General features: G+C 37.5%; 1 protein-coding gene across 5 annotated transcripts; it reads right to left on the reverse strand.

The window, feature by feature from the left end:
• On the reverse strand, positions 1–27,306 carry irf9 (interferon regulatory factor 9). 5 transcript variants are annotated; one of them, XM_027031941.3, is made up of 11 exons: positions 27,150–27,306; positions 26,224–26,298; positions 23,811–23,867; positions 22,977–23,099; positions 22,570–22,750; positions 19,231–19,373; positions 18,906–18,990; positions 9,250–9,312; positions 8,744–9,124; positions 2,382–2,494; positions 1–1,759 (listed from the first exon to the last, which is right to left on the reverse strand). In XM_027031941.3, exons 3-11 carry the CDS (start codon positions 23,865–23,867, stop codon positions 1,607–1,609), a joined length of 1,299 nt encoding a protein of 432 aa, XP_026887742.2. In that variant the 5' UTR covers positions 26,224–26,298; positions 27,150–27,306; the 3' UTR covers positions 1–1,606. The 5 variants fall into 5 exon arrangements, 4 of the variants coding, with proteins under 4 accessions (XP_026887742.2, XP_026887744.2, XP_081554154.1 ...); XR_014117265.1 differs by having other exon boundaries at positions 1,621–1,759; positions 8,749–9,124; XM_027031943.3 differs by lacking the exon at positions 26,224–26,298 and having other exon boundaries at positions 27,150–27,303.
• Between the last annotated feature and the right edge of the window lie 39 nt (positions 27,307–27,345).

Below are 27,345 nucleotides of genomic sequence, written 5' to 3' on the forward strand. Positions count from 1 at the left end.
AAATGTCTGAACACAAATTTTTTAATACAAAATACTTAACACATCCTCTACAGAGAACAAACAAATATGGCATTTTTTATTTTTAGAGCACAAAACATTTTATTACTTATTTTTATTATTTTATTACTGTTTACTGAGTTTAACATATTGCAAAAGATAAAACATTCGTTCTATGTAATATTATATATATATTGGGGCCACTGACTGTTGGTCCATGGTGAAGCAAGCTACAGATTGCGAATGTGTAAAATAGAAGCATTTCACTGTAGCTATTGGTATGCTGATGAAACAGTTTTGCCAATACATAGGCTATAGTTGATAGCTGACAAAAGTGTGAAGAAGAACAAGTTCGTGCGAAAGGAGAATGTATCTAAGCTACAGTTTTGTAGCAGAGCAAAGTGAATCTAATTGAAAGCAGAGTAAACATGATTAAGTACATATATATTTTGCATGCAGGCAAAGGAAATCTGTGAGTGCTGCATGAATCATGCTCTTGCATTTTTTAAAAATAAACTCCACTATTAGCAGGAAAATAATTCCATATGTATCCACTTACTAAGCTGTAACATATACTATACATGTACATACAGTAAGACAGGTTAAGGCCAGGTTTTAACTCATCTGTATTTATACTGTAATATACTGTATTTATACTTCTATGTATACTACTGGACAGTTCTAGAAAGTTTATTTAAATTCTTGCAAATTCTAGAAAATTCTGGACAAAAACGTTTTGAGAGTTCTCACAGTCCCAGAATGTACTTGTCTACTCAGTGCGGAATGCATCACAAATGTTCTGGAAAATAGACAACCTTTCAAAACATCATTGTCCTGATCACAAAAACAAAGCACATGGGACCAATAGCCATTTTCTAAATATTTTATGGCCAAGGAATTAAGAAAATACAGTACTCAGAAAAAGAAAAAAAGTTCTTACATAGCATAATTAATGCATAATAGAAGGTCTGGAACAACAGAAATGTAACCAATGAAATAAATATAAATGAAATTATTATTGGAAGCTTGTTTAAACAAATTAGGTTTTATAAGTCAACACCTAATCATGTAAATCTGTATTTGCTGTTTTTTAACCTCTTGATTTAAAATTAGAGGTTACACTAAAAATTGAGGCTGGTAATAAAGTTGTATTTGAACTTTAAAGCTTTTTAGCAACAGGAAATTATACAACTTTTGTTAATGTATCAACTGTATTTACTTTAAAATTTTGAACAGAAATAAATCAAGTTTATTTCCTTTTTTTTATACTGAGAAAAAGATTTGTTGTTATTGTTGTTTTTACCGCTACCTCTACAAGTTGCCACATCCATTAAGGCCAGAAAAATAATTAAACATTTATGTCAGTCACCAGTTCAATCCCTTGAACAGTAACTGTTTTATTTAGTGTTTTCAAAAGATGAATCATTACAGAAAACGACTTTCTGTAATATCTATACAATGAAATCTGTAATAATGATCTCTTCATTCAGGTGAAGGAAACAGAACTGCTACTTAGTAGTGCTTGCTCATCGGATCGGTCATTCCTTTGCATTTTTCTAGATAAAAACATCAAACCCATGCCAATATTAGACAGAATACAGGAATAAAATTAGAGGGCTTTAACTGGTTGATGGGGCAACTCCACAAGATTTAATGTAACCTCTCCTGATGGAGATTCATTAGCCAAACTTTGAAGGATGGCAAGAGATTCCCGGAAGGACTGGACCTCCTCTATTAGTTTCTTAGCCCAGGGAAGAGAAATCTGAAGAAACAGAAAGTGAGGCATTATTAAGCATTTATTGATAATATTTTATATATATATATATATATATATATATATATATAGAGAGAGAGAGAGAGAGAGAGAGAGAGAGAGAGAGAGAGAGAGAGAGAGAGAGAGAGAGAAGCCAGCACTTTTATTATCTAAAAGATAAATCTAGCCTTCATGACACTGTCAATGTGTGATTTAAATATCTTTGCATGTGGATCCTACGCTCATACACTTCTACCCAAAGGCAGCAATTACAAAAAGATCTGCAGGGGTCCAAGTATAGAAATCTGGAGCCTAAATACCATGCCATGTCAAGATTTAACTTTTTCGGTATATCTAAAACCAATTTAGGATGGGTTTAGACAGAAGCACAGTGACTGGTGAATGTATAAAATGCAGCACATGAAGTTCTATTTTAATTGTGCAACTGATTATCTGAGTATTGTTTTAATGTTTGTTAAAGGTCAAAACTAAATGTCAAACCAGAGTTTTCAATATTACATTTTTAACCTTTACTCAGAAGGACAACAGATGTTTTACTCACATATATGCTGTAATAAGTTACAACGGAAGAAACCTGATCTCAGTGTCCTGGGCCTTAACATGTCTTTACCTTAATGATGATGTGTTTGTCCACAAGATTATCCCCATCGAAAAGTTCCTCTCCAAAACAGAGCATGATCTCACTCTGAGGCGGATCCCCTCCATTCTGGAACTCCTCCAGCTCTACAAATAAAATAATAATAATAATAAGAAGAAGAAAAACAAGGAGCAGATAAATAAATAAATAAAGCAAATATGAATTTTTATAATTCACTTAATGGTGGTCAAACAAAATGTCTTGCACTAAATAAGTATATATACTTATACTAAATAAGTAAAATAAGTAAATAAGTAGGATATTAGTTAAATTACAGTTTCTTTTATCTTGGGGGCTGCACTGTATCAAAAATACAGAAGACAAGCTGCATTGACTTGCACATTAAAGTGAAAGTAATAGTCCAGCAATATTCCAGAGTTTATGAGTTTATTTATGCAAGTGATCCTAAAGATTAACAGTAGGCATGTCTCAGATGAGTGGTTAGGACAGCCTGCAAGGTTTCAAGAGAACAGCAACAAATGTTGTGGCTAGTTTGCTATTGTGTTTACTGAATTAAAGAGCAAGACTCTGCAGTTACTGCTCAATTATTTGAAGCTTACTTATAAAGATGACTGGGAACGTAGCCAGCAATATGTTGCAGAAGTCTAATTTAGCTATAATAGCATGTACTAGTTACTCAGCATCATGCAGGTTGAGCATGTGTCTCATTCAGGTTAGTAATATATAGTCTTAAAGGTTCACATAAGTTTCTCACACAGAAGATATATATATAGTTATTCTGTGAAATGACTGACCATTTTAGAGAATAACCATCAATGATTAAGCTACTTCAAGCATGCTTGTTTCATCAAGATCACCATCATTAAAGTACAAATCATATGAGAAAAAAAGAACTAAGCAAGCCTTGTTTTACCGAACTGCTACTTATCGCAGATTCAACAGCATAACATCTGAAATTATATGTAGATTTGTTGACAGTGCATGTACATTATGTACCTACATTAATGTCAAGTAACAGAATTTTTACTTCAAGTTTCAAGTATGGTTTATTTGTCACGTACATAGTCATACATGGTATAACTCGCAGTGAAATGGTTTGAGAGTGCTCTGTCCAAACTGAAGAAAAAAAACAGGGGTGCATAAGGAAATATTATTTTTATATATATATATATATATATATATATATATATATATATATATATATATATATATATATATATATATATATATATATATATATATATATAACAATGTATATACACAATATACAATGTATATATGGATATATGTGTATGTACACAATGTACAATTCCAGCTTACAAATTTACAGTCGTCCCCACAGTTTATCAGTTTCCCTGATTCAGGGCCCGAATGGCCTGTGGGAAGAAGCTCCTCTGTATTGGTCTTCAGGGAGCAAATGTGCTTCCCTGACCTCAACAGAGAGAAGAGCCTATTGTTGGGATGGGTGGGGTCCTTCACAATCCTCCTGGCCTTGGTCTGGCACCGCTTGTAATAAATGGCCTGCAGGTCAGGAAGTTCTGTATGAGTGATGCGCTCTGCTGAACGCACCACCCTCTGGAGTGCTTGTCTGTCCTGCTTGGTGCTGCTCCCAAACCAGACTGTGATGTTCCCCATGAGGATGCTCTAGATAGTGCAGGTGTAGAAGTTCCGCAGTACCTTGGAGGGCAGTCAGAAGTTTTTTAGGCGTTTGAGGTGGTAAAGACACTGACGAGCCTTCTTTGCCAGGGAGTTGGTGTGGCGGGACCAGGACAGGTCCTGTGAGATGTTATACCTGAAACTATTTACTCTCTCTACTGTGGTTCCATTGATCCTCACAGGTTGGTAATGCCGCTCCTGCTTCTTGCTGCAGTCCACAATCAGCTCCTTTGTCTTGCTGACCTTTAGGAGGAGATTATTTCCCTGGCACCAGTTTTGCAGGTGTTTAATCTCCTCCAGGTAGGCCCTCTCATCGTGGTCCGAGATTAGGCCCATGACGACGGTATCGTCAGCAAACTTGACAATGATGGTGGAGCTGGAAGTGGCTGCACAGTCGTCGGTGTACAGTGAGTAGAGCAGGGGGTTTAGCACACAACCCTGAGGAGCTCCAGTGCTGAGGGTGAGGGTGAATGAGACACAGTTGCCCACCCGTACTGATTGTGGTCTGTCTGTTAGGAAGTTGGAGATCCAGTCGCACAGGGATGTATGCAGTCCTAGATCCTCCAACTTAGTAGTGAGTAGGGAGGGGATAATAGTGTTAAATGCTGAACTGTAGTCGACAAACAGCATTTTAACATAATTACCCCTCCCTTTGAACAGGTGGGTCAGAATGGTGTGGAGCAGATGTGCAATTGCATCATCAAAATGTTAGAGGTACCGCCGGGACCTACTTACTCCTGTATGTCTGCATAAAATGGTCCCTGCTGTAACCATTATGCCCCAAGTATAAATTTGCTGAAGACACATTTATGTATGTTCTGGCAGTATACTAAATTAAAAAAATGTTGTGTTCACCAACTTGTTTATAAATGATTAGGTAAATCAGTGTTAAGCTCAGTGGTTAAGGTTCTTGACTTGTAATTGGAAGGTTGCTGTTCAAGTCTCTCCACTGTTGGGTCCCTGAGCAAGTTGTACTCACTCATAATTGTAAGTTGCTTTGGATAAAAGCATCAGGTAAATTGCTCAATAAGTGATAACCAAGAATAAAATTCAATTGATTATTAATTCTTTCTTCAGATGTTCCATCTCTTAATATGTGTTTAACATTTATTGCAAATGTTTTTCAAATTATTTATTTTTATTTATTTATTTTGCAATTTTAGGTTTGAATGTATTTTATGTTTTGTATAATGCCTTGAGCAACTCAAGTTATTGTAAACATAAATCTTTGAAAATCAATAAACATAATGGGAAACAAATCTTGCATCTTTATATAATTGGCAAATACTAATTATTTCTTTCGCTGGGCAATGTGGAACACTGGATTAATAATAATGAAAGTAACTAATCTTCATCAGTATTAACACTGTTCCAAACATCCCACAATATGAAAATAAACATTGTAGCAGTTAGCCGACTTCTCTTCTGTTGGATTGAAACTGCTTCCCACTTAAACTTAATATCTCCCTTTCCCCTCCATAGAGACAGTTTACAATATACAGGATAACGCTGGTGCTGTCCTGTCTGGTATTCACACCATTAACAGGACGAACTCTGAAACACCATCAGGTTTTATGACTTGATCAGAGAGGGTAATGATATTTACATGTGCTATTTATATTGCTGAACTATTCTAAATGACTAAGTCTTTCCTGCTGTGGCTTCCCTCACCCTCAGATACCTTCCCTTGCTGTGCTCTCCCCCACCCACTTCTCCCCTTTCCACCCACTTCTCCCTTTTCCTTGGTTCCCTCCCTTTTCCAGTACATTGAGAGGTTGCAGATTGACTGGAATCTGCTAGAGGGAATATTGGGCAGCTGTTCTTGCATCAGATAGACTTAGAGCCTGTTTACATCATGTATTAACATGCATTTTTGGTGATCAGATTACATTCAGATTTCAGCTGACTGCATGAAAAGCTAGGGTGCAAACACATCCAATACACACTGTGATTGGATCTCTCAAACCACATTCGGAGGTGATCAGAGATGGATCTTGACCACATTTAAAAAGTGTAAATGAAATGTGTCTTCTGTTTCTGCATACAATTACCAAAGAGGGAAGGCATCTGCTGGCTGACTACAGAAATTACAGCTGCCTTCTCCTGCATCAAAGTAGATGGGGCTGACAATTACTTTTAACCAACAATTTGCCAAGTAGCTAGCTAAAGCCAGCCCACCCAATGGTAAACATTAATCACATCATACTTTAGTTAAATGTAATATCAGTAGCTAGTTAGGTAGTTTGCTGACTTCACATAAGGTTAAGCCCATTTATGTGGTTAGCATTGCAAAAAAAAAGCATTCATAAAATTTACTACCTTTTTGTAATAATTGTTATTAGGAACAAAAATGTTACCAATCAAAAGGTTACCAATTCAAGGCCTACTGCTGCCAAGTTGCCACTGTTGGGTTCCTGAGCAAGACCCTTAACCCTCAATTGCACAAGCTGTATTCGGTCATAATTGTAAGTTGCTTTGGATAAAAGCGTCAGTTAAATATCTGCAGGGCTGCAGCTGGTCACCTCTTCTTTATTGCCTGTTGTAGATGGTTTCCACCCATATTTCATGGTATATAATACACTTGCAAAAGAGTGTGAGGAATGTTCACAGGAATTAAAACAGGAACAATGTGTGGGTTAGTGTGCTTTTTAAATGGGAAAAGACCTACTCTTATCTGGTTGCACTGGGGATGCATTTTTGTGAAAAGCGTAAACAGAATCCAGCCAAAGTAAGTCCAGATATGAAACACATGTTAATGCTAGGTGTGACAGTTACCATATCCACACTAGGAATTTTATGAAACTAGTATAGACCTCCATTGCTTATTTAGCTTCTATTGCTTATTTTTTTCTTGTTGCATTATCCAGTGTCAATCAGAGGAGGATAGGTTCCTCCACTGTGTCTTCCATTGTGTCTCAGGATTTCCTCCATATGCTCTTAGGGAGTTTTGCCACTGTCATCTTTAGCTTCCTCGTTGGGACTTGGACCTGGACGTCTGTAAAGTTGCTTTGTGACAATGCCTGTTGTAAAGTGCTATAAAAATAAATTATAAATAAATTTGACTTGATAAAGTGAGTTTACTACATAAATACGTATAACAGTATAGACCACTGTCAAACTGGCTTAATTAATAATAACCATTAAGAATAAAATAGGTAGGTAGAGGATCGAGAGGGCAGTTAGTAGCTTTTAATGTTTAATCTCAACTCAAGCCGCTCCCTGTTTCACTGGTATGGAGAAGCTTTTGGAAAAGTAAAAATAAACCTATACACCTCTTTTAAGCCCATTTCAAACATGATTAGTTTTACAAGGGGAAGTGGGGTAATGTCATTTTAACACAATGTGTCTGTAATAGTTATAGCTGATTCACTTGGGATATCTTGGTATAAATGCAGAGACAGGAGTGGCTATTCAACTTACACATTACACAAAAAACATGTAGCAATCAATGGTCAGATCCACAAAACAGTATTTCCGCATGAAATATTAAACTATGCTATTAGCTATTAAATAGCTATGGCTATTATGAACCAGGAGACTGGGATTTGGCCTTAATTCCTCACTAACTTGTCTGTAACCATAAACACACCTATGCAACACACTGATATTTAATAAAACTGCTTATAATAACTCATGTTAAGCCTGCTCATGTTAAATGCCAAGTTATTACTACCATCCCCTCCATCTTCCCATAGGAACCCACTGATTTTAATACTTCTTTAGTTTTCAATTTAGAGCCAGAAAAATCGCTATAGAGATTCAACTACTACAATTACAGCATTCAGCATACTAGGCCCAACACCAAACTGTGCTTCACTTTACTTATCCAACCCTGCCAACCTTTCATTCATTGTTCTGCTCTCCATAAAAACTGACTGATTAAAACTTTATACTACAATCATCAAACTTGGTATAGAGATTCAACAGCTGATCCCAAGCACAAAACTCCATTTCACACTGATGACACTCATGTAGGTACCCCTTCTATCTTTTTTTCTCCACACATCTGTACTTCTGTATATTTTAGAAATCTTTGAAATTTCAATCTAAAGCCATTCAGTTTGTCATAAAAATTCATCAGTTAACCCCAACTGCCAAAGTGCTATTCATCTTGTCATCTGACCCTTCCATGATGTTTTAATTCCTCTATCCTCTTAATAAACCAGTTAACTGTGGTACGTCTTGCATTATTAAAGATCACTCATCAGACTGTACATATTCAATTTGTGACACAATGTACATATGTACTTCATACCAATAGCGATACAGATTAAAATTCAGGTTTTTTTATGCTTCGGCAAACCAACTCCATTTGTTTATACATTTCTAATTTTGCTTTATCTAGTTGAACATAAATATTTTGTGTTGATTTAACATTACATGATGCCTTTTTGTAAAAAATTTTAAAAGTTTCACCTGATACTCTTTATCTAAACCCATTTTCCTGATGCCTTTGGTCATGTTTTCCCTCACACCCCAAGTCATATATTCTACGAAATGATGCTGTTTTGTATGAAATCTGAGAACTGAAGCTATAGTCTGAGAATGTCATAATATGTACACTGTACATGAGGCTTAAGCTTGGCAATAGGAAAAGGTCAAACCTATTCATCTAAACAAGTTGCACTGGTCAGCATATGAAATCATTCAAAAATCTAATTTAATGCCCATTTTGACGGTTTACTTTTTAAATAGTTTGAGCAGGTCACTACAAATACCTTGCCTAAAGATTTCCTTGTTGAAGAGCATGGTGGGCTCCGTGGCTCTCTCCATCTTGTGTGGTCCTGCTCCACAGTGTGGCCCCCTCCAGAATACTCGTCCTTGGCAAAACCGTTTGGCATAGATGCCCATTCCGTTGGAGGTTAGTACCACTCCTTTCTCCATATAAGGCAAAAGTTTAGAAATTATGGCCAAACTCTCACTACAGCCTGCATCTGTGGGAGGAGGTGGCAGAGAGATGCGAGGAAAGCTGGATCCATTTGAAGTGGGAGGGGATGGTGAGAGGGGGATGTATGCAATTCGAACATCACTACCCAGAACCTCTCGCCTCAGAACCTCCTGGCCAATATAGTATACAGTGATGTTGAAGGAGTGCGAAGCTGAAAAAACACAGAAAGAAAGACACCAGTTACCATAAGTAGTTCCAAAATAGATTATTTAAAACTAAGCCTTTCTAAACAGAAAGTAGGCACACAGAAAAAATAGTAATTATTAACAAAATTACCTTTACCATCACCAGAGGGAGGGACATTTTCTATCAAGAAGTTTAGCTGAATTTCATTGTTCTCTAAAGAGAAAGAATACAATTAATAAATAAATTTTCAAACATTGCACAAAATTTCAAATTTCAAACATTGCACAAAACATGCAGTAATAAGTATGTATCTCATGTAATAGAAGTTATATTGGCATGTTATGATAGAATATCAAATGCTAAAATATATTTTTTTAAAATGTAGGCTGCACTTAAAATTCAATAACTGCTAAAAACAGCATGTCAAATAATTCTGAGAATGAAAAGTGTGAAGATACTGACAAAGATATTCAAAAAAAGTAGAAAGACCTATTGTCCAGAGCAAAGAGAGGCAAAAGTTTCTTATAGCATTAGGGCATTCACACTTGGGCCATTTCACCCTTTCCAGTGGTCTCAGACTCTTCATTTCTTTTCCATATGTGAACACGCTGTAATGTGTCGGCCCGAGTGCCGAAGGGTGTGCAGCAGGACACTGAGACTCTCTCAACACGGATGAACATTTATTTCCGTAAAACACAAAGGACGAAAGTGGCACTCGTGTGAACACAAACAATGAACATAAGCATACTAAACACTAACAACTTCTAACATTTAACACGATTTTAAACAGTCACGACTGATACATATAGTTACAAACAACATGCTACATCAACAGTGACCAACACACTGCACACAATGACAATGGTTTATATACACAAAGATGAACAAGATGCAGGTGTGTGCAGGTGTGGTTACAAACAAAACAACCCTCCCACTGCATGTGGCAGGCCAAACCACGTGTCTCGTGGGAGGCGAGCGTTCCGTGACACATGCCAAACAAACTCAGACATCCCTAGACGGACCCAAAAATGAGCTGAACTCAGACCCCCTCCCAAGGTAGTTTCAGTATGGCTCATTTGTCATTTGTACTGTAGTCCACATGGTTTGTGCAAACAAACTGAAAACAAAGCATTCCAGTCTGTTTTGCATTTTTATTCATGTCAAACCTTGAGGCTCACCATATATAGCGACTGTCACAATTGGCCCCTCCTAGTGACTCTGTCTCCATGGTTTTTGTAATGGTGAGCGGTAAGGAGGCAGATGCGTGTGCAGAGAAGAGTGAGATTTATTAGAGCAAATCCAGATTCAGAGTAGTTATGACAGTCCAGGGTCATAGAGCCAACATAGAGAGTCCGAGAATATATGATATACAAAAGCACACGAAGGCAAATGGGGGAAGCAGACTATAACAAAGACGCTAGGAAGAACTCAGAGGCTAGGAATTACATAAACAGACTTGGATCCACAAAACAACAGTTCTACTTACATACATACAGATACAGGCTTTCAAAAACACCCAAACATTCATGCATATATATGCATGAAGACAAAGGGAACAAGACAGGGTCTAAATACATTAACTAATGAACACTAAACAAGGCAAAGGTGCAAATCATGAACGGTGAAAACCAAAACAAGGACTGGGACTGGAATGAAGAAAGAAACATGACAAGGTAACCATGGAACATGGAAGCAAGGAGGGACCAACTGTGACAGTTTTTCTGTCTTGTGTCGTTTAATTTTCTCTGTTCCTGTCTAGTCCTTGTTTTGGTTCTGGCTGTTTCATTAGTTTCACCTGTGTCTTGCTTAGTCCTCATTAACGCATGTATTTAAACCTTGTGTTTGTTCAGTCTTGTCGCTGATCATTGTTATCCTAGCATCTATTGATTGTGCATACCCCTGCTCATGCAAGTCTTGTTATTCGGGGTAGCCTGCTTCCCTTTTCTGTTTCCATGTCTTTTGTTTCTTGTGTTTACCACGTATCTCAGAGCTCTTAGTGTGGGCTCTTTGACCCTGGACCCTTAATAAATCTTTCTCCTCTCAACATTTGTGTCCACCCCAAGTTTCGAGTTTGGTTTATTTGTCACATACACAGTCATACACAGTATAACTCGTAGTGAAATGGTTGAGAGTGCTCTGTCCAAACTGAGGAAAAAGAAAACAGGGGTGCATAGAGGAATATATATTCTATATATGTACAAAAATATATTAACAATGTATGTACAATATATGTATATTATGTTTATATACACAATGTACAATGTATATGGTTGTGTATATATGTATGTACACAATGTACAGAATGTACAAATCCATTTTGTAAAAAGACATATTTACAGTTTTTATGTTACATGGTGGTAATTGAATATATATACAGTTATTGAATATATATATAGTTATGTTACATGGTGGTGGTGGTCCCCACAGTTTATCAGTTTCCCTGATTCAGGGCCCGAATGGCCTGTGGGAAGAAGCTCCTCTTCAGTCTCTCTGTTTTGGTCTTCAGGGAGCAAAAGCGCTTCCCTGACCTCAACAGAGAGAAGAGCCTATTGTTGGGATGGGTGGGGTCCTTCACAATCCTCCTGGCCTTGGTCTGGCACTGCTTGTAGTACACCTCATGATCACTTCACATTACAAACTTGAGAAAAATGGCTGCATGTAAAAATATGTGGTGCTGAAGCAAATTCTCTCCTACATGCTTATTTCCATTTAATTTGTTTGATTTTTTAACCATTTCGGTATTTTCTGCCAGTTATGTCAATTTTTGGTCTCTTTTCTCATCTGCTTCATGAAAATATAGCAGACCCAAATAACAGCATGAAAGTGGCCATTTGAACACACTATCCAGTGGCCATCTTGAATACACCATCAATTGTTACACAGCTGTAGTCAGAGTTTTAAAGGAGTTGTGGTGTAAATAACATATGTTCTGAGATCTCATCAGTGCTTAAGAGATCAGAAAGAGAATTGAGTCTTCACTTTGCGAACATAAGATGAATTGAGGACAGTTGCAATTAGTTTCCTTTCTGCTTCAATTTAAAAGAAAAGCGCGAAGATCATTTAAAAATAATTCCTTGTGAAAACACACCTAATGTGTCCCCTAAGTGACTGTGGACCTGCATTAAAAACACGCCTGTACTTAAAATTTTTGATCTTCAGGGATCACAACATTCAGCAGATTTAACAGGATAAATGGGTACATCAAGATGAATGTTTTATCTGATTCTCTGATTGTTTTTTAACAATATGTCATTTATATAACTTTTTGTATAGCTTTATAAAATAGTGACAAGACAAGATTAATATAGTGAAAATATTACAAATATAAAAAAATAAGTAAATGTTCTATCATAAAAAACAATATGTTGCTTAGCCTATCAACTAGGCATACTAAAAAGCCTTGACTACAGAATATCCCACTGCAAACGTTCAACTTTATCTGATTACAACAAATTACCAGAAAACACTTTTTATGGCTTCTTTAATTGCAGTTAGGCTTATAAATTAACAATGTATAAAATAGTCTGTGAAAGTCTGAGTAAGGCTGCCTATACAACAAATGACAATTTTATTAAAGCTCAAAAATCTTCAGGGACAGGTGTAGGTTCAGATGAGTATGTTTCATATTTATACAACAGCAAAAGGTTAAGGATGGCAGGGACACACAATAATTTTAATGTGAACACCATATTAATATTCTATATACTATTTCAAATTCTATTTTAACACTTTTCTAGAGTTAATTAACCTCAAACTGTGTAATGTAAAGATCCCTATTAATATTTATTTTTTCCTACCTTATTTTTAGTAAAAAGTACACATTCTACCTTTTGGTTTATGTCAAATTTGGAAGAATAGCAAGCTTTGATTGGAAGAATACTAAGCTTTGAATTGCCATAACTGTTGATGTCAATTTCTCCAAGATGCCTTCTAAGATTACATATCCATAGTGAGCTTCCTTCCTCCCCTCTGCCTAAGTAGGCAGCATTTTAACCAAAACGGAACCTTATAAAACATCTTCGTGAGATGCACTAGTTGGAGAGCAATTACATCCCCAATCAGTCCTTTCATTTGTAAAAGCTTGGTCTCTGAAAGAGTGGAAATAATGCCAAAATATATGGCACTAGAAGCATTATTATTCTTATTCATTGCGATGAGAATAAAATTAACATTTACATACTGGTAGCGGTAATTACTCACTACAGGTGTAGTTTCGCCCTGACCTTAGGTGTGAATTGCGGGGCGGGCTCAGCACTTATTGAACTGAGTTAAATTAGGATGACTCATGTGACACATGATTACCGCTACAGACACAACATCTGAAGAAGGTTTGGTGGTGTTCTCAATCAGTTCATCTACATCTCACCTACAGGACTTCACAAACTTAGCTAAGTATCTTCTCATATTATCTCAATCCTTTATCTCATACATCCACAAATCAAGCATCTGAAATGTGCTTCACAATTCCTGTCCACATATTCCACAGATCTCCTCGGCGGTATCATAGACATCGCAATCTCAGCAACCTCACTGACTCACAACGTTTCACAACATCACATATCGTGGTGGCAAGAGGGCTCTGGAACTGCCAATCTGCTGTCCAGAAGGCTGACTTCATCTCAGCATTAGCATCCCTCCACTTCCTACACTTCCTGGCTCTAACAAAAACATGGATCACTCTGCGACTCCGGCTGTCCTGTCCTCTGCCTTTTCATTTACCCATTCTCCGAGGCGTCTTGGCAAGGGAGGTGGCACAGGTTTACTAATGTCTCGAGAGTGGCGTTTCACTCCAATTTCATTCTCTATACCTTCCATCTCCTCTTTTGAATTTCATGCCATTTCAGTGTCTTTCCCCACCCAACTTCTTATCATTCCCTAGATCACTTCATTGATGAGCTCGACATCCTTCTGAGTCAATTCCCCATTGAAGGAAATCCACTCATTCTCCTTGGTGACTTCAACCTTCCATCAGACAAGCTGCATTCCTCTTGCATCCTTCTGCTGTTGACAGCATTTGGCCTCACCCTCAACCACTCTCCTCCGACTCACAAAGTGGGCAATGTTCTGGACCTGATCTTCACCTGTGCCATCACCACATTGGACATCACAGTCACCCCCCTCCACCTCTCTAACCATCACTTTCCATCCTTCTCTCTCTCCCTTCCTTCTCTTTCCATCCAGTCCTCTCCAACATGTTTCTCCTCCCTCCATCGCAATCTGGACTCCATAACTCCCTCTTCCCTTACTTCTACTATTTTGTCCACCCTTCCTCACCCTGACTCTCTATCCTCTCTCTCTTTGGATACAGTTACAAATACTTTCATTTCTACACTCTCCTCATCAATGAATCTTCTGTGCCCTCTCTCCTCTAGACCTGCTAAGTCTTCTCCACCTGCCTCCTGGCTAACAGAAACACTTCGCTGCCACAGGAGAGAACTAAGGACTGCAGAGAGGCAGTGGAGGAAATCTCACATAGATTCAGACCTTAGCTCATACAAGTCTCTCCTTTCCAAGTTCTCACTGGAAGTAACATCTGCAAAGTCATCCTACTACAGAGAGAAGTTCGAATCATCATCATCTGATCCACGCAAGCTCTTCACTATTTTTTCTTTTCTCCTTAATCCACCCCCTCCTTCCTCATCTCTTACTCCGGAGGATTTTATCACCTTCTTTGAGGAGAAGGTTGCAGCAAGCCGCCAGTCCTTTTCCTCTGTTCCCACCCCTCCAATTAATGTGCATTCCCCAACATCCAACTCTCTGACTTCTTTTTCTCCTCTCTCCACAGATGAAATTCTTCAAATCCTGACTTCCAGCAATCCGACTGCATGTCTGCTTGATCCAATTCCTTCTGCTCTGTTCCAGACAATCGCAAGAGATCTGCTTCCTTTCATCTCTGTCATCATCAACAACTCCTTATCTTCTGGATACGTGCCTACTGCATTCAAAACCGCCAGGGTGGTACCAATCCTCAAGAAGACCACACTTGACAGCTCCAGTATTGCCAACTACAGACCGGTATCACTTCTCTCTTTCCTCTCAAAAGCCCTTGAATGAGCAGTTTAAAATCAATTGTCTCTTTTTCTCACCTTGAACCAGCTGCATGATCCCAATCAGTCTGGCTACAAACCGGCACATTCTACAGAAACGGCCCTCATAGCAGTGACTGAGAAACTTCATGCCGCTAAAGCTGCCAAACAGTCATTTGTTTTGATTCTTCTAGACCTTTCAGCAGCCTTTTGACACAGTGAACCACAACATTCTTCTCTCTGTTCTTTCCAGGCTTGGTGTGACTGGCTCTGCTTGGAGATGGCTTCAGTTCTATCTGGATGGACAGTCCTATCAGGTGACATGGAGAGGATCCACATCCAAACCATGTAGACTCTCCACTGGTGTTCCACAAGGTTCAGTATTGGGCCTCCTTCTCTTCTCTTTGTATACTCGTTCTCTTGGTACCACTGCTGTGCCAATGACACTCAATTATTTATTTCTTTTTCACCCTCTGACACGCAGGTCTCCAGACATATCTCAGCATGCTTGACTGACATCATGTCATGGATGACAGCCCACCACTTGAAGCTCAACCCCAGTAAAACCAAACTTCTGTTCATCCTAGGTACTCCCAACCTTTACCATGACCTCACTGTTTCCTTTGAGAACTCCCTGGTATCACCATCCGAAGCTGCCCGTAGCCTGGGCGTAACTTTGGACAACCAGTTGTCATTCTCAACTCATGTTTCTAATCTAACCCAGTCTTGCAGATTCCTCCTTTGTAACATACAAAGGATTCAACCCTTTCTTTTGCAGGAAGCTACCCAGGTGCTTGTGCAGTCTCTTGTGATCTCAAAGCTAGACTACTGCAACTGGCTACTTGCTGGTCAAACGAGCCATCAAACCTCTACAACTTGTCCAGAATGCAGCAGCACGACTAGTCTTCAATCTTCCGAAGTTCACACGCTACTCCACTGCTGCGCTCCCTCTATTGGCTCCGTGTAGCTGCACGCATCAGATTCAAAACCTTGATGCTTGCCTACAAAGCCAAAAATGGACCAGCTCCTTCATACATGAAGTCAATGGTCAAAGCCCGATCCGTACCTCGAGTGCTTCGAACCTCAAGTATGGCTCGGCTTGAAATACCTTGCTTCAGGTCTCATGGACGACAAGCATCGAGACTATTTTCTGTCCTGGCTCCAAGATGGTGGAATGAACTCCTACTTGCTGTCCAGACAGCAGAGTCCCTTGCAGTCTTCAAACGCAGATTGAAGACACATCTATTTTCAGAATATTTAAAGGACAACTGACACTGCTCCCACTGACTGACTAATTTAGTACTTAATGTAGGGCATTGTTTATGCTGTTTAACAAACTCTAGCACTTACTGTTTATTGTTTATAGCACTTATCATTGTTTAAGATAGACCTTATGTATTTTGCACTTCTAGGTATCAGCATTCATCCCTGTATTCTACAGTATTCTAGTTCATTGATATGTTTAATTCTAACCTACTGTACTGTACTTGAATATATTCTATGAGTAAATGACAAAGCACTTTTGTAAGTCGCTCTGGATAAGAGCGTCTGCTAAATGCCATAAATGTAAATGTAAATGTACTTGATATTACTAATTATTTAAATCATTTAATCTATCTTTTTTGTGCACAATGTTATGCCAACTGTCTAGTTCACATTTAGTAGTAACAAAAAAATTGTTTTTCCTTACAAAAAACAATTAAATAAGTTGTATTTATTTAGTAATTGGGAGTAATTTAGTTAGTAATATGATGTTCATGGTCAAAATCCTGTTGTGAGAAACTGGAGAAGTCTTTACGCACCTGCTTGAAATGAGGAAAATACTATGTTACACTTGCACTAAACGCAGGTCCAAAGACGCAGTATCACAAGCACTATTTTCAGCAAAAATAGGTTCAAAACTTTCATTGCTCTGGCAGATTTTGTGTCATACCCCCTTTAAAGCTAAAATAAAGTATTTATATAAAATGTAAATAGTTGATTTCAGCTTTAAAGTTAAATAGTCAAATCTATTAAACTAAATAGTATTTCTGCTTTTCAGACACCTTAAAACAAATACCACACATTTCTAAAACCCCCAGAAATAAACCATAAATAAGCATCACTGCAGGTTGCAAAGTACACGTGTGTGTACTTCAACCTCCTGTCTTTGTCAATGTTGTAACTATCTCATATTCTCTTTCTCTGTCCTTCTCTTGTTTCTGGATCTGTTTTGGTTTCGTCATGTATTCTACTTTTGTTTCTCGTTCTCTTAGCATAATGGCTGGACTGTTTCTGATTCTGATAATGGATAAATAATGGAAAAATAAACGTCACTCTCCATCATGTTAGCATCCTGCCTCAACTTGCTCCTCATGCAGAATAACTGATATTCTAAGTACGCAGCAACTGAGCAACAGAGTGTGTCCCTCACTGCCAGTGCATGGAGCACCCCATAGCACACGAGATTAATATATTAATTAAAAATCCACTGATCAGAAAAGCTAGGGAGTGGGCAGAAATGGGCTGGAAGACATCGCCTTGCCTCTTGTCTCCAGAGTGGAAGACCTGACCTCTTGTCTCCAGTGGTGCCATGCCCTGTTCCTGAGAGGGCATTGAAGCACCTCCACAATCTTTTCCATGAAGACACAACCCTGGTGTTCTGCATGTTTGCAGTCTTAGCACATGGATGTGCAGCAAACATCCACGCGCTGCCATGTAGGTTCCGAGACCCAACTGCCACCTTTGCAGACGCTCCATTCGCTTTCAGTTACTCACCGCTCTACTTTCTGGACCTGCCTGCCACTTTCACGAATGCCTTGGCCTCCTTCGATGACCCACTGCCCTGCAGTCTCCTGAAACTCCTTCACAGAACCCCCATTCCTGTCCTGACTTTTGTGACTCCAGACCTGGCTCCTGTTCCAGCTCCTGTCTCTGTCCCCACTCCTGACCTTGCTTTTGTTCTTGTTCTGGATCCTGCACATGTCCTGTGTCTTGTTTCTGTCCCCTTCCCAAGTCCCGCATGTCCCTTGGTGTGGAGGCCTTGTTGGACCTTGGGGCCACTCAGGGGAGGGGTAGTTCCATCAAGACATTCACATAAAGATACGGCCCTTCATTGTTTGCACTTGTGTCTCATTTCCCCTAATTTGGTTGCATACTTATACCTCCAGTGTTACTGACAGATGGCACCATAGCCAGCATAAAAGATAAAGTATAAATGGCTATGCCCTTTCAGGTTTGAGAACGTAGATGTAATTTTTGTTCAGCAACACATGAATGCTGGACTCTAAATTAGCCATCAGAGAAACAATCTAGAGTGGGATTAAGTATTGAGGTAGGAGTAACATGCTATCTTGAGATCCATATTGCACACATATATATGTTAATATATACACTATTCTGAATACTGATATGTTGATGGTCACTATGTTTACCTTCAAACAATAATGTGATCACTCTGAATAATTTGATCACTTCAACATAAGGCCTTTTATTTGCAGGAAGGTCTAAAAGCAGAAGGTACTGTATTACACTTCCAAAGTACACATGTCTAATACTATACCAGGTGCACCTCACGTGCAGTTCTGTGTTTATCTGGTGAAACAACTATTACTAGGTCAGACGCATAAGGCAAAAATTGCAAGTCTTTTGGAATCAAATTACTGAAAAAATATGATTCACAATAAACCAAATATTGATGAAAAATCAGGTTATGCTTCTGCCAGTTTAGACCATAGTTGATTAAGATCAACTGTTTAAATTATTTGTCAATAATAGCAATATTGCAAATAATACACTCACTGCTGTTACTCTTTAAGATGAGCGTAGCCTCTGCTGCTTCCCTTTTATGAAGTGTGGCTTCCTTTCCGGTACTGGTTTCAACCTCCTGTAGATTGATCAAACAAAATTCAAATCAATTATAAAATTACAAATACATTTGTAAACAAATTTCTCATTTACAATTATCACATGCAGACAGACGCAGTTACAATATAAGCCTGGCAGTCACAAATCTTTGTTTATTGTTTGCATGTGTTTCTGCTAATGGCTTTCTTAATGCTGACTTTCCAAAATCACAGACTGTTACATGATATATTTTGCTGTTGTTTTCACCAGAAAAACTTACCATAGTGATTTGTTGAACAGAGGCAACCTCATCTTTGATCACTTTTGGCTGTATCTCTTCATTTCCTTCCGCTTCACTCCTCCTCCTCTTTTTATTTCTCCTCACTGCTTTGTCTCCATCTTCTTTCTTAACTTCGGCCAATCCTGTGCAATGCAAGGCAAGTCTATTTATATAGCACTTTTCAGGTACAGAGGTAATTCAAAGTGATTTATATAACAATATACAAGGATAATTTTAGTTATTAATTCTTCCTAAAACCAGTTTAAGCCTAAACCAGAATTAAAAGAATTTCTACTGGAGATCCACCACTAGCATTGCAATTTAGTCCAAGCCTAGGTTTAATCCTAAACTATGAAACTGGCCTTATGTTTGATTGTTAAGAAAACATCAGTGTTAAGAAAAACATCAATTTTATTGAAGTTTGCTTTCCATTTATTTTCCAACAAGGAAAATCTATTAAAATTAAAATTAATTTTAATTAAATTAATGATTGTTATTTAATGTTATTCATTTTCCACGGTAGTGCCCCAATTAAACTGAAAAATTTTGATTTCAAATTTATTGACGTTCATACCGCTACAATAATATACTCACAGAATTTGGCTAGGGAAACCCTGTCCTGTTCAGTGGTTAGGTATCTAGGATCCTCTTTCTTTACAAAAATCCCAGTTTGCAATTCCTGAATTCTGTTTAGTGCTTCTAATTAGTTGGGATAGTTTCATTTTGTCTGATTTGTTGTTTTGCTTTTGTTATGTTAGCTCAATATACGTGACTCATATCTGCTCATCCAACATTTATTCCATAATGAAATGTCTATTTTACTTTGATATTGGTGAGCCAATAAACTAAATTCCCATTAATTATAATACTGTTGTTATAGTACATAAAAGAACTGGGTGTAAGTTCTTTCAGACAGGACTGCAGATAACACCCATCTTTCCTTAAATACTTGCACAAACATGTCATGAATGGAAAACCATCTTGTACAGCAATTCTGCACTAGTTTGTTGTCAGCTGAGTTCTGAAGTTGTTTGTTTCAGATCTTTTGTGGCAGTTGTACTCAAGAAAAAATACTGACATGCATGTGCACACATGCTTAGATTTTAGGGGTGGAGCCGAATCCAAACATCATATTCAGCAAAGGACAAACGTAGTATGAAAATGAAAATGTAGTACAAATCTTTTTGTGGGCAGAAAAAAAACGTCAAATAGTTGGTGGTTCTGCTACTGTTTCAGGAGACACATGCACAACAGAGCTTGTTTGACCAGCAAGAGATCAGGCTAAAATTCACCTGTTATATTAGCATTAGGTCAATATTCCCCCTGTAACTTTGCCTATGAATTGAGCAATACTGAATGATACTGAAAAAATATCAAGTACAACTAAATTGTTGTAGTATAAAAGTAATATAAAACATTTGAAATTTAGCTATATAAATTCAAGAATACATTTGTCAGTATTTTTTCTGATAAGAAATGTGTCACAGTGCGCTCAGCACCCATATAGACACACCCACTGACTTACACTGACACACACATACTGCTCTGCTCCAAATCACCCAATTATTGATCCCCTGCATCTGTGCCTTATTTGTTCTCTTGTGTTCTCGCCCCTTTATAAAGCCCACAGGTGCCCAACTCCAGTTCTGCGCTCTGCTCTCCTTCACTTCACCTAAGATGTAGATGTCCGTTTCATGTTGCCACACTAAGAGCTATTACTGCCAGCTGTTTAGTTTTGCATTTCTCTTTCCTATGTTTATTGTACATTGCTGTTCTTGTATATATGGAGAACAGTCTCCATAACTGCACTAGTTTCTAATGCCATCAGTTCCATTGTCACAATATGCCAGTATATTAGTAATTTCTTTAAAATGTCACATAGGACAGACCTAAAAGTGAAGCAACTAATAGCTCTTTTAGCAAAAGTGTGGGGTGTTGGGAGGGCAGCTGGTATTTTTGTTTATGTTGTAGCCTATGAGCTGGAACAAATGTATTGTGCTACTACTTTTGGTTGCAAGAGATTTGACATACCTTAATCTTTACATGAACTTATTCCATATCTGACTTTTAAGTCCATACTTGTCACAGTTTCCCCCTTTAGCACTGCAGTTCCCATGCGGCTTTGTTTTTGCTTTATTTTAGTATCCATCTCTGACCTTCGCCATTTGTATCTCTTTCCCCCTAATCTATCTACTTACATCCCATCTTCCTGTCTTGTGTTGTCAGTCATTCTTGTAATTATCTCTGTATTTTGCTTTGTATCTCTGCATTTTACTTTCTTTTACTGTGTTTTATGGCTACTTGTCTTTGTCTACTTTTTATCTGACTACAGACTATATTAAGGTTAATGGGACTGGATTTGCTCTAAAAAAAAGTCACTCTGCACATCTGCTACTATATTACTAAAGTGACATTTCCACATTTCTTTACTATGATATTTTTTTTCTATGAATTGCTATGTTTTCATGATAGTAAAAAAAATCTAAGTAATCACACTTTGAAAACCATGTTAATTTGAATAACATTAATGTTAACATGAATTTGAATTGAAAAAAAATCATCATAAAATTGCCCAGCAATTTTGTTGGTAGTGTAGAAGAAGGTCTACCTTTTGGGTGATTGTTACGAATTGCATTTACACTTCACAAAGACTGAGGGTGCATCCCGACTGCATACTATTTACTAATATAAACTAGTTTTTGAATATATAGTATGTGGTATATATAGTATGTAGTATGTATTATAGTTAAAATTGTTAAATTTGAGTACACTCAAAAATCCATGATACATTCTCACAATTGGGCTGGTTTTGAGTATGGTTTGAATGGACACTATTGCCCATGTTGGCGGACAACATAGATGGTTCAGCGACGACTGTTGCAAGCAGTCAGTACAACTTATAATAATAATAATAATAGTAGTAGTAACTGTTCATTTGAATTCCAACTTTTAACATTGCTGTTTTACCTCAGAAAGGGGGAATGATATAAATATGAAAAAATATTACTAATGCTTCCACCCATTTCACTGATGGTACTATGCATATTGCTGTTACATTGGTTCCTTCAGCAGTGAGAACTAAATGTATAGCCACTGTTTCTAAATGTGTATATGTTAAAATCTATTGCCATATCCTATTGATCAGGTAATGTGCATACAGAATAAGTACAGAGGGAATAACAATTACCACAGCTTCCTACTTTTCTTTTGCTTTATCCAAGTGTGCTGCTTTAGTAAATGTGTTGTGGCCATGGCATGGTTACTATTAGTCACTGCAAACTGTTATGCATAGCACTCAAACCTTATATGTTTTCAAAGGCCATCGGTGTAACCTCTTACCTTGCTCATCAAGTGGTACAAGACGATACACCTTATAAGGTTCTGAGATGTCTAGCTGCGACCTTTCTGTGACTTCACTGAACTCAGGACTTTTATTTAAGGCACAGCGGAGACGAGTCTTCCAGGAAGCAGGGTCAGACTGCCCCTTTTCTGACAGCTTCCCCTTAAACTCCGCCCAGGCCTGTTAGTGAGAAGGGTTCAAATTCCAGTATAACAAATCTTAATACAGTACCATCTCTATGTGTTCGTTAGAATTCGATAAGATCTACTTTGTGCTTTTAAGAATAATTAAGTATTTATGGAGGAATTCCAAGTAACAAAAAAATTTCATGACATCTATTGCTGTTAAAGCGGTGATGTATCTAGTGCAAGGTTGGAAACAGCACAAAGTGAAAACAACCTGAGACCTTAAAAATAGCAGCATCCTCCTCACTTCGGAAGTCTTGTTTTCCAGCATGCTTCCAAGGTATTCGAAACATGGTCTTCTCAGGGTTGTCCCATACAAGTCCAGGATATTTTCCACTGCTTACCTACACAAGCACAGTAAGAAAAAATGAAATGTTAGCAGTGTTACTCATATTATAAACCTACATTTACTAGTATGTTAAGGTATCACAAACCTGTATGAAGAAAACATATTGGATCGGCTTGTGAGATATTTTATGTTCGGTTATATCAGTGCTGGTGATCACATTTACAGGATTCAAGAAACTAGTTAGATATACTACCCAGTCATGTAAATAATTATAACAACACTGGAGATAGGCTCAATAGATACTTAAGGTCAAATTATGACAAAGCTGTGTGTTCACCTTATCTCAAAAGAAAAATTTTGAACAAACATTTTATGAATATAAGTCCACACCAGAAAAATGCATAAAAAAAGACTTTGGTCTATTGGTTAGTCAAATAGATTTCTTGGAGCTATTACTTGGCTAATAGTACATAACTCTGTTACCTTTATTAGAAAAGCCACTGGTAAGGTAGTGACAGCATATTCCCTTATTAAATCTAAAGTAATTTTTTGGTTAACGATGCTAAGGGTGGAGTTTTGACAAGCAATGAAATAGAGAGTATAAATTAAAACAACAATCTATGACTATTAAATTATATTTTTTATAATCTACTCTTAATAAACACATCTGAAAAAGAATGAATAATGATATATTTAATGGTCTTCTAACAGGACACAAATAATGGATAAATAGCTCTCTCTCACACAAACATTCAGTCATACTCACCTGCTCAACCAACCATGACCGCAATCGGCGTGTAGACCGAATTTTAACTGATGCCATCTGAAAAAAACCAAATGAAGAATCATTTTCATTTGACAGCCTGTGCAGACCTATTCAGATGTAGATATTGTGGGCTATGGTTTTGAGAATTAGAAAAAAAAGAAAAAAGTGTTATATTAGCACTAACACTACCAAGAGAACTTTCTCATGCTTATCATGCTTAATGATGGACAGGATTTATGGCATTTAAATACTTTTTCCAACATAATTGATTAAATTATGTACATTTGGGGGACCTTTTCACTCTACTACTATCAAATAAAGATATTTAACACTACTTTTTATTTAAAATGTGTCAAAATAAGATTGCTAAAATTGCAGCACAGATTTTAATTGACTTTTTGATTATTTAAAATATAAACAATATTTCAATGTCTCTTTTTCATTGTGTTTTGGCTGATTTGTGTGCTGTTTTTTTTTTGTAAATTTGAAATTGGTCTTTACTGTTAGTAATGATCTTTTTTAAAATAGTTTTCATTTTCAGGTTTAAGCTATCATTATAGAATGTAAGAGGCTTTTAGAACATTAAAATCTAGTGAGGACTAGCAAGGCCAGATCTTTACAGCACATTTTACTCATGCTAGAGAAGCAGCCATCTTAATTGACAAATAAATCCCTTTTCAGAGTAATAAAGTTGTGGGCAATGGATGTGAGTCACATTACATTTTTGCTTGGAGTGACTTAACCTTGGACAGTGGGTATGTGAAGATCCGAGCTGTAAATTATGTGTTGAAGTATATTTTAATATTGGTATGTTAAGTTTGGATTGGAGACAATCAAGTGCTCTATGTATTAGCATGTTTATTCAATAATAATAAGATAATAAATGGTTATCGGTTTGTCACCAGTTTGTCTAGCAGTGACATTAATAAAGCTGTTAGGTTTGTGTATGAGGGGCAACATACTGGACAGAAAGTACAAACTATAAGTATCGGTAGATGGGGTGAAGCATGAGACTGGAAATTGCTATGCCAATAACAAACAACTGCGCTGCCTCCACACAGCCAATCACTTCCGGTATAGATAGGTTTTAGGGGATTTCTAGCTAGGTCTGCCACATCTTTACTTGTGCAGTTTAGTTTTAGAGTCCATAAACTAAGGGTAGCTGTGAAGGAGTCATCAGAAGTAGCTGAAAGAGTTAATCAGTGGTTATGGATAAGAAGACATATATTATCTGGGAAAATGCACTATGAAGGCGGAATGGCTGAAGTGTTTATGTGTTTAGTGTTTTAGGTAAATGGGTAGGTCAGTGGGCTGCTGTGCCTTGTCATTGTATAATGTGGTAGATCCAGATGGAACTGGAGGCACTAAGCATGCATTAATGGTGCCAGTGGGGCTGGGTGTGGTCTTAGTCACCAGGGAGGCCAATATGGATCAGTGGTGCGGGGACTGCTTGGTGGTGTAGTAGGTAAAATCAATGTGCAACTGGCAGCACTGAGTACACATTAACGGTGCTAGCAGGGCTGAGCACAGCCTCAGGCGCTGAGGAGGCCAATATGGATTTTACAAATTAGGAAGTGACTGGCTACATGGAGTGCCTAAAGCCCATATGGACATTGAGCATGCACTTACCAGCGAGGTTTATGTTTAAATAGGTGTAGCTTGGTTAATTGCGAGCTTGGTGGGGGTGGGTCTGGAATGCCAGACCTCACTGTTGAGTTATGGAGGTGTCGTGGGCTTAATTCATCAAGACACAAAGAGAGGTGCCTACCTCATAACCCGTGTGAAGTGCTTGTGATGTTGTGGTTGCTTGTATGAAGTGAATGGGTTGGGCCCTATGTGAAGCTCTAATGGTATGACAAAGGATATTTGACTTCTTATCCTGTGTATAATTACAATTAAATGAGAATCAAGCAGCAGGGGGGTTTGTTTTAATAACTTCTTTAAATGGTTAATATTTATAGTCCCAACAGGGATTCATTTTTTAAATATATATATATTTTGTTCATTCTTGCCACATAGAGGGATATCATTATAAGAGGAGATTCATACTGTACTTTGGATTCTAAAATGGACTGAATGTCTAACTAAAACAGTACCTGTTGTCAGTCAAAAAAATGACTGGTAAAAAAAAATGATGCTTGATTTAGGAATTTTTGATTTCTGAAGACTTAAGAAATAACTTTCTCCAATAACTCCAATAAGAAATAACTTTCTTGTTTTTCGGCCAAATATAAAACTTATTACAGTTTCAAAGTTCTTGTCAGATTTGCAGAACTGCTTCTAAAGTGGCAGTGTTATTTCAGATGTCACACCAGTTTCCCATACACAGATCTATATGTTTACAAGATTCATGATCAACAGTTTACTCATAAAGAAACTATATTTTATACTTGCAATTAAAAAAATCACAAACCTCATTCCTTTTCAGGTGGTAAGCCTTTGATGCAAATATTAAGATATACAAGATCCAAATCTAAGAGTTTAAAAACTGATATAAAAGAAAGCAGAATTTAAAGCATTAACTGGCAATGTCTCAATGTTTCAACACAATTAGTCAGTTTAAACTAATTGAAATAATCATATTATGATCAGGGTGAACAGGCTGGCATGGTATTTGCTTGAATTAATGCAAAATCTCTATGACGTGAGCACAACTGAAATACTAAATAAATTAATACTAATATTAATACTACTAATTAAATCAGTGATTGATGGGCCTACGGAGTTAACGGAGCTATATGAGGCTCCCTATTTCTTAGTTAAACAGACTGGTTAGTGTGACATACAAAACCCTCGTAAAATATGCCATTTCAGTTTTTTCTTATCGCGGTTATCCAGATAACAACTCCAACTCACTGTCAGCTCAGGCATTTCACACAAACGCTTTAAAACAACAACAGCGCTCTCTACAGGCACCAGGTTAAAATGGTAAAAGATGTGGCGTAATACCAATCGTTAAAATCGAGAACATTAATCTTGTGTGAAAGGCCGAAAATTCATAAACAAATCAAAGCTAGTTGGCAAACGCTAAACATTATCATCATACTAGCTAGCTAGCTAGTAGTGTCAGCTTTTATGCACTGATGATCGGTAAAAGGACTACTTCCTAATATTAATGTTATACGATCATGCAGAAGAAAATCGAACATTAAGACTGCTAGCTACCTGTCTTTTGTTTACCTGTCTTTTCTAATATAGAACAGATAACATGATCCTTGCTACACTCTGAACTGTTTAGTGCTATTAAGAAATTAACTGAAACCAACCACTTTCAGATAATCTATAACGTGTTAAAAGTCACTGACAAACATTTCTAAAAAAAAATAAAAAAAGGCTTACCTTCTGTTGTTGCTGTTGTTCTTCTTAGCGCAAAATAATTCTCACTTTTCTACAAAAAATGTTATGTTGCTGCTCCACTGAAACCTTCTGCCCCGTCATCAACGAAGACAGAAACTCGCTCCTTTTCCCAGAAATCATGTGACACTTCAGGCACGTCTGTCAAACCACTAGGTGACCACTAGGTGGCAACAAAGAC

The sequence above is a fragment of the Electrophorus electricus genome, chromosome 15, assembly GCF_041902795.1.
Source record: "Electrophorus electricus isolate QZ-2024a chromosome 15, ASM4190279v1, whole genome shotgun sequence".
In the NCBI taxonomy this organism is placed as follows: domain Eukaryota; kingdom Metazoa; phylum Chordata; class Actinopteri; order Gymnotiformes; family Gymnotidae; genus Electrophorus; species Electrophorus electricus.

What these genes read in the sequence shown, in the direction of transcription:
- irf9 (XM_027031941.3), bottom strand. Translation starts at nt 23,867, where the DNA reads ATGGCATCAGTTAAAATTCGGTCTACACGCCGATTGCGGTCATGGTTG. An exon ending in TCCCTCTGGTGATGGTAAAG is followed by an intron (nt 9,125 to 9,249) that starts GTAATTTTGTTA and finishes GTGTTTTTTCAG; the next exon opens with CTTCGCACTCCTTCAACATC. An exon ending in ACAAACACATCATCATTAAG is followed by an intron (nt 1,760 to 2,381) that starts GTAAAGACATGT and finishes CTGTTTCTTCAG; the next exon opens with ATTTCTCTTCCCTGGGCTAA.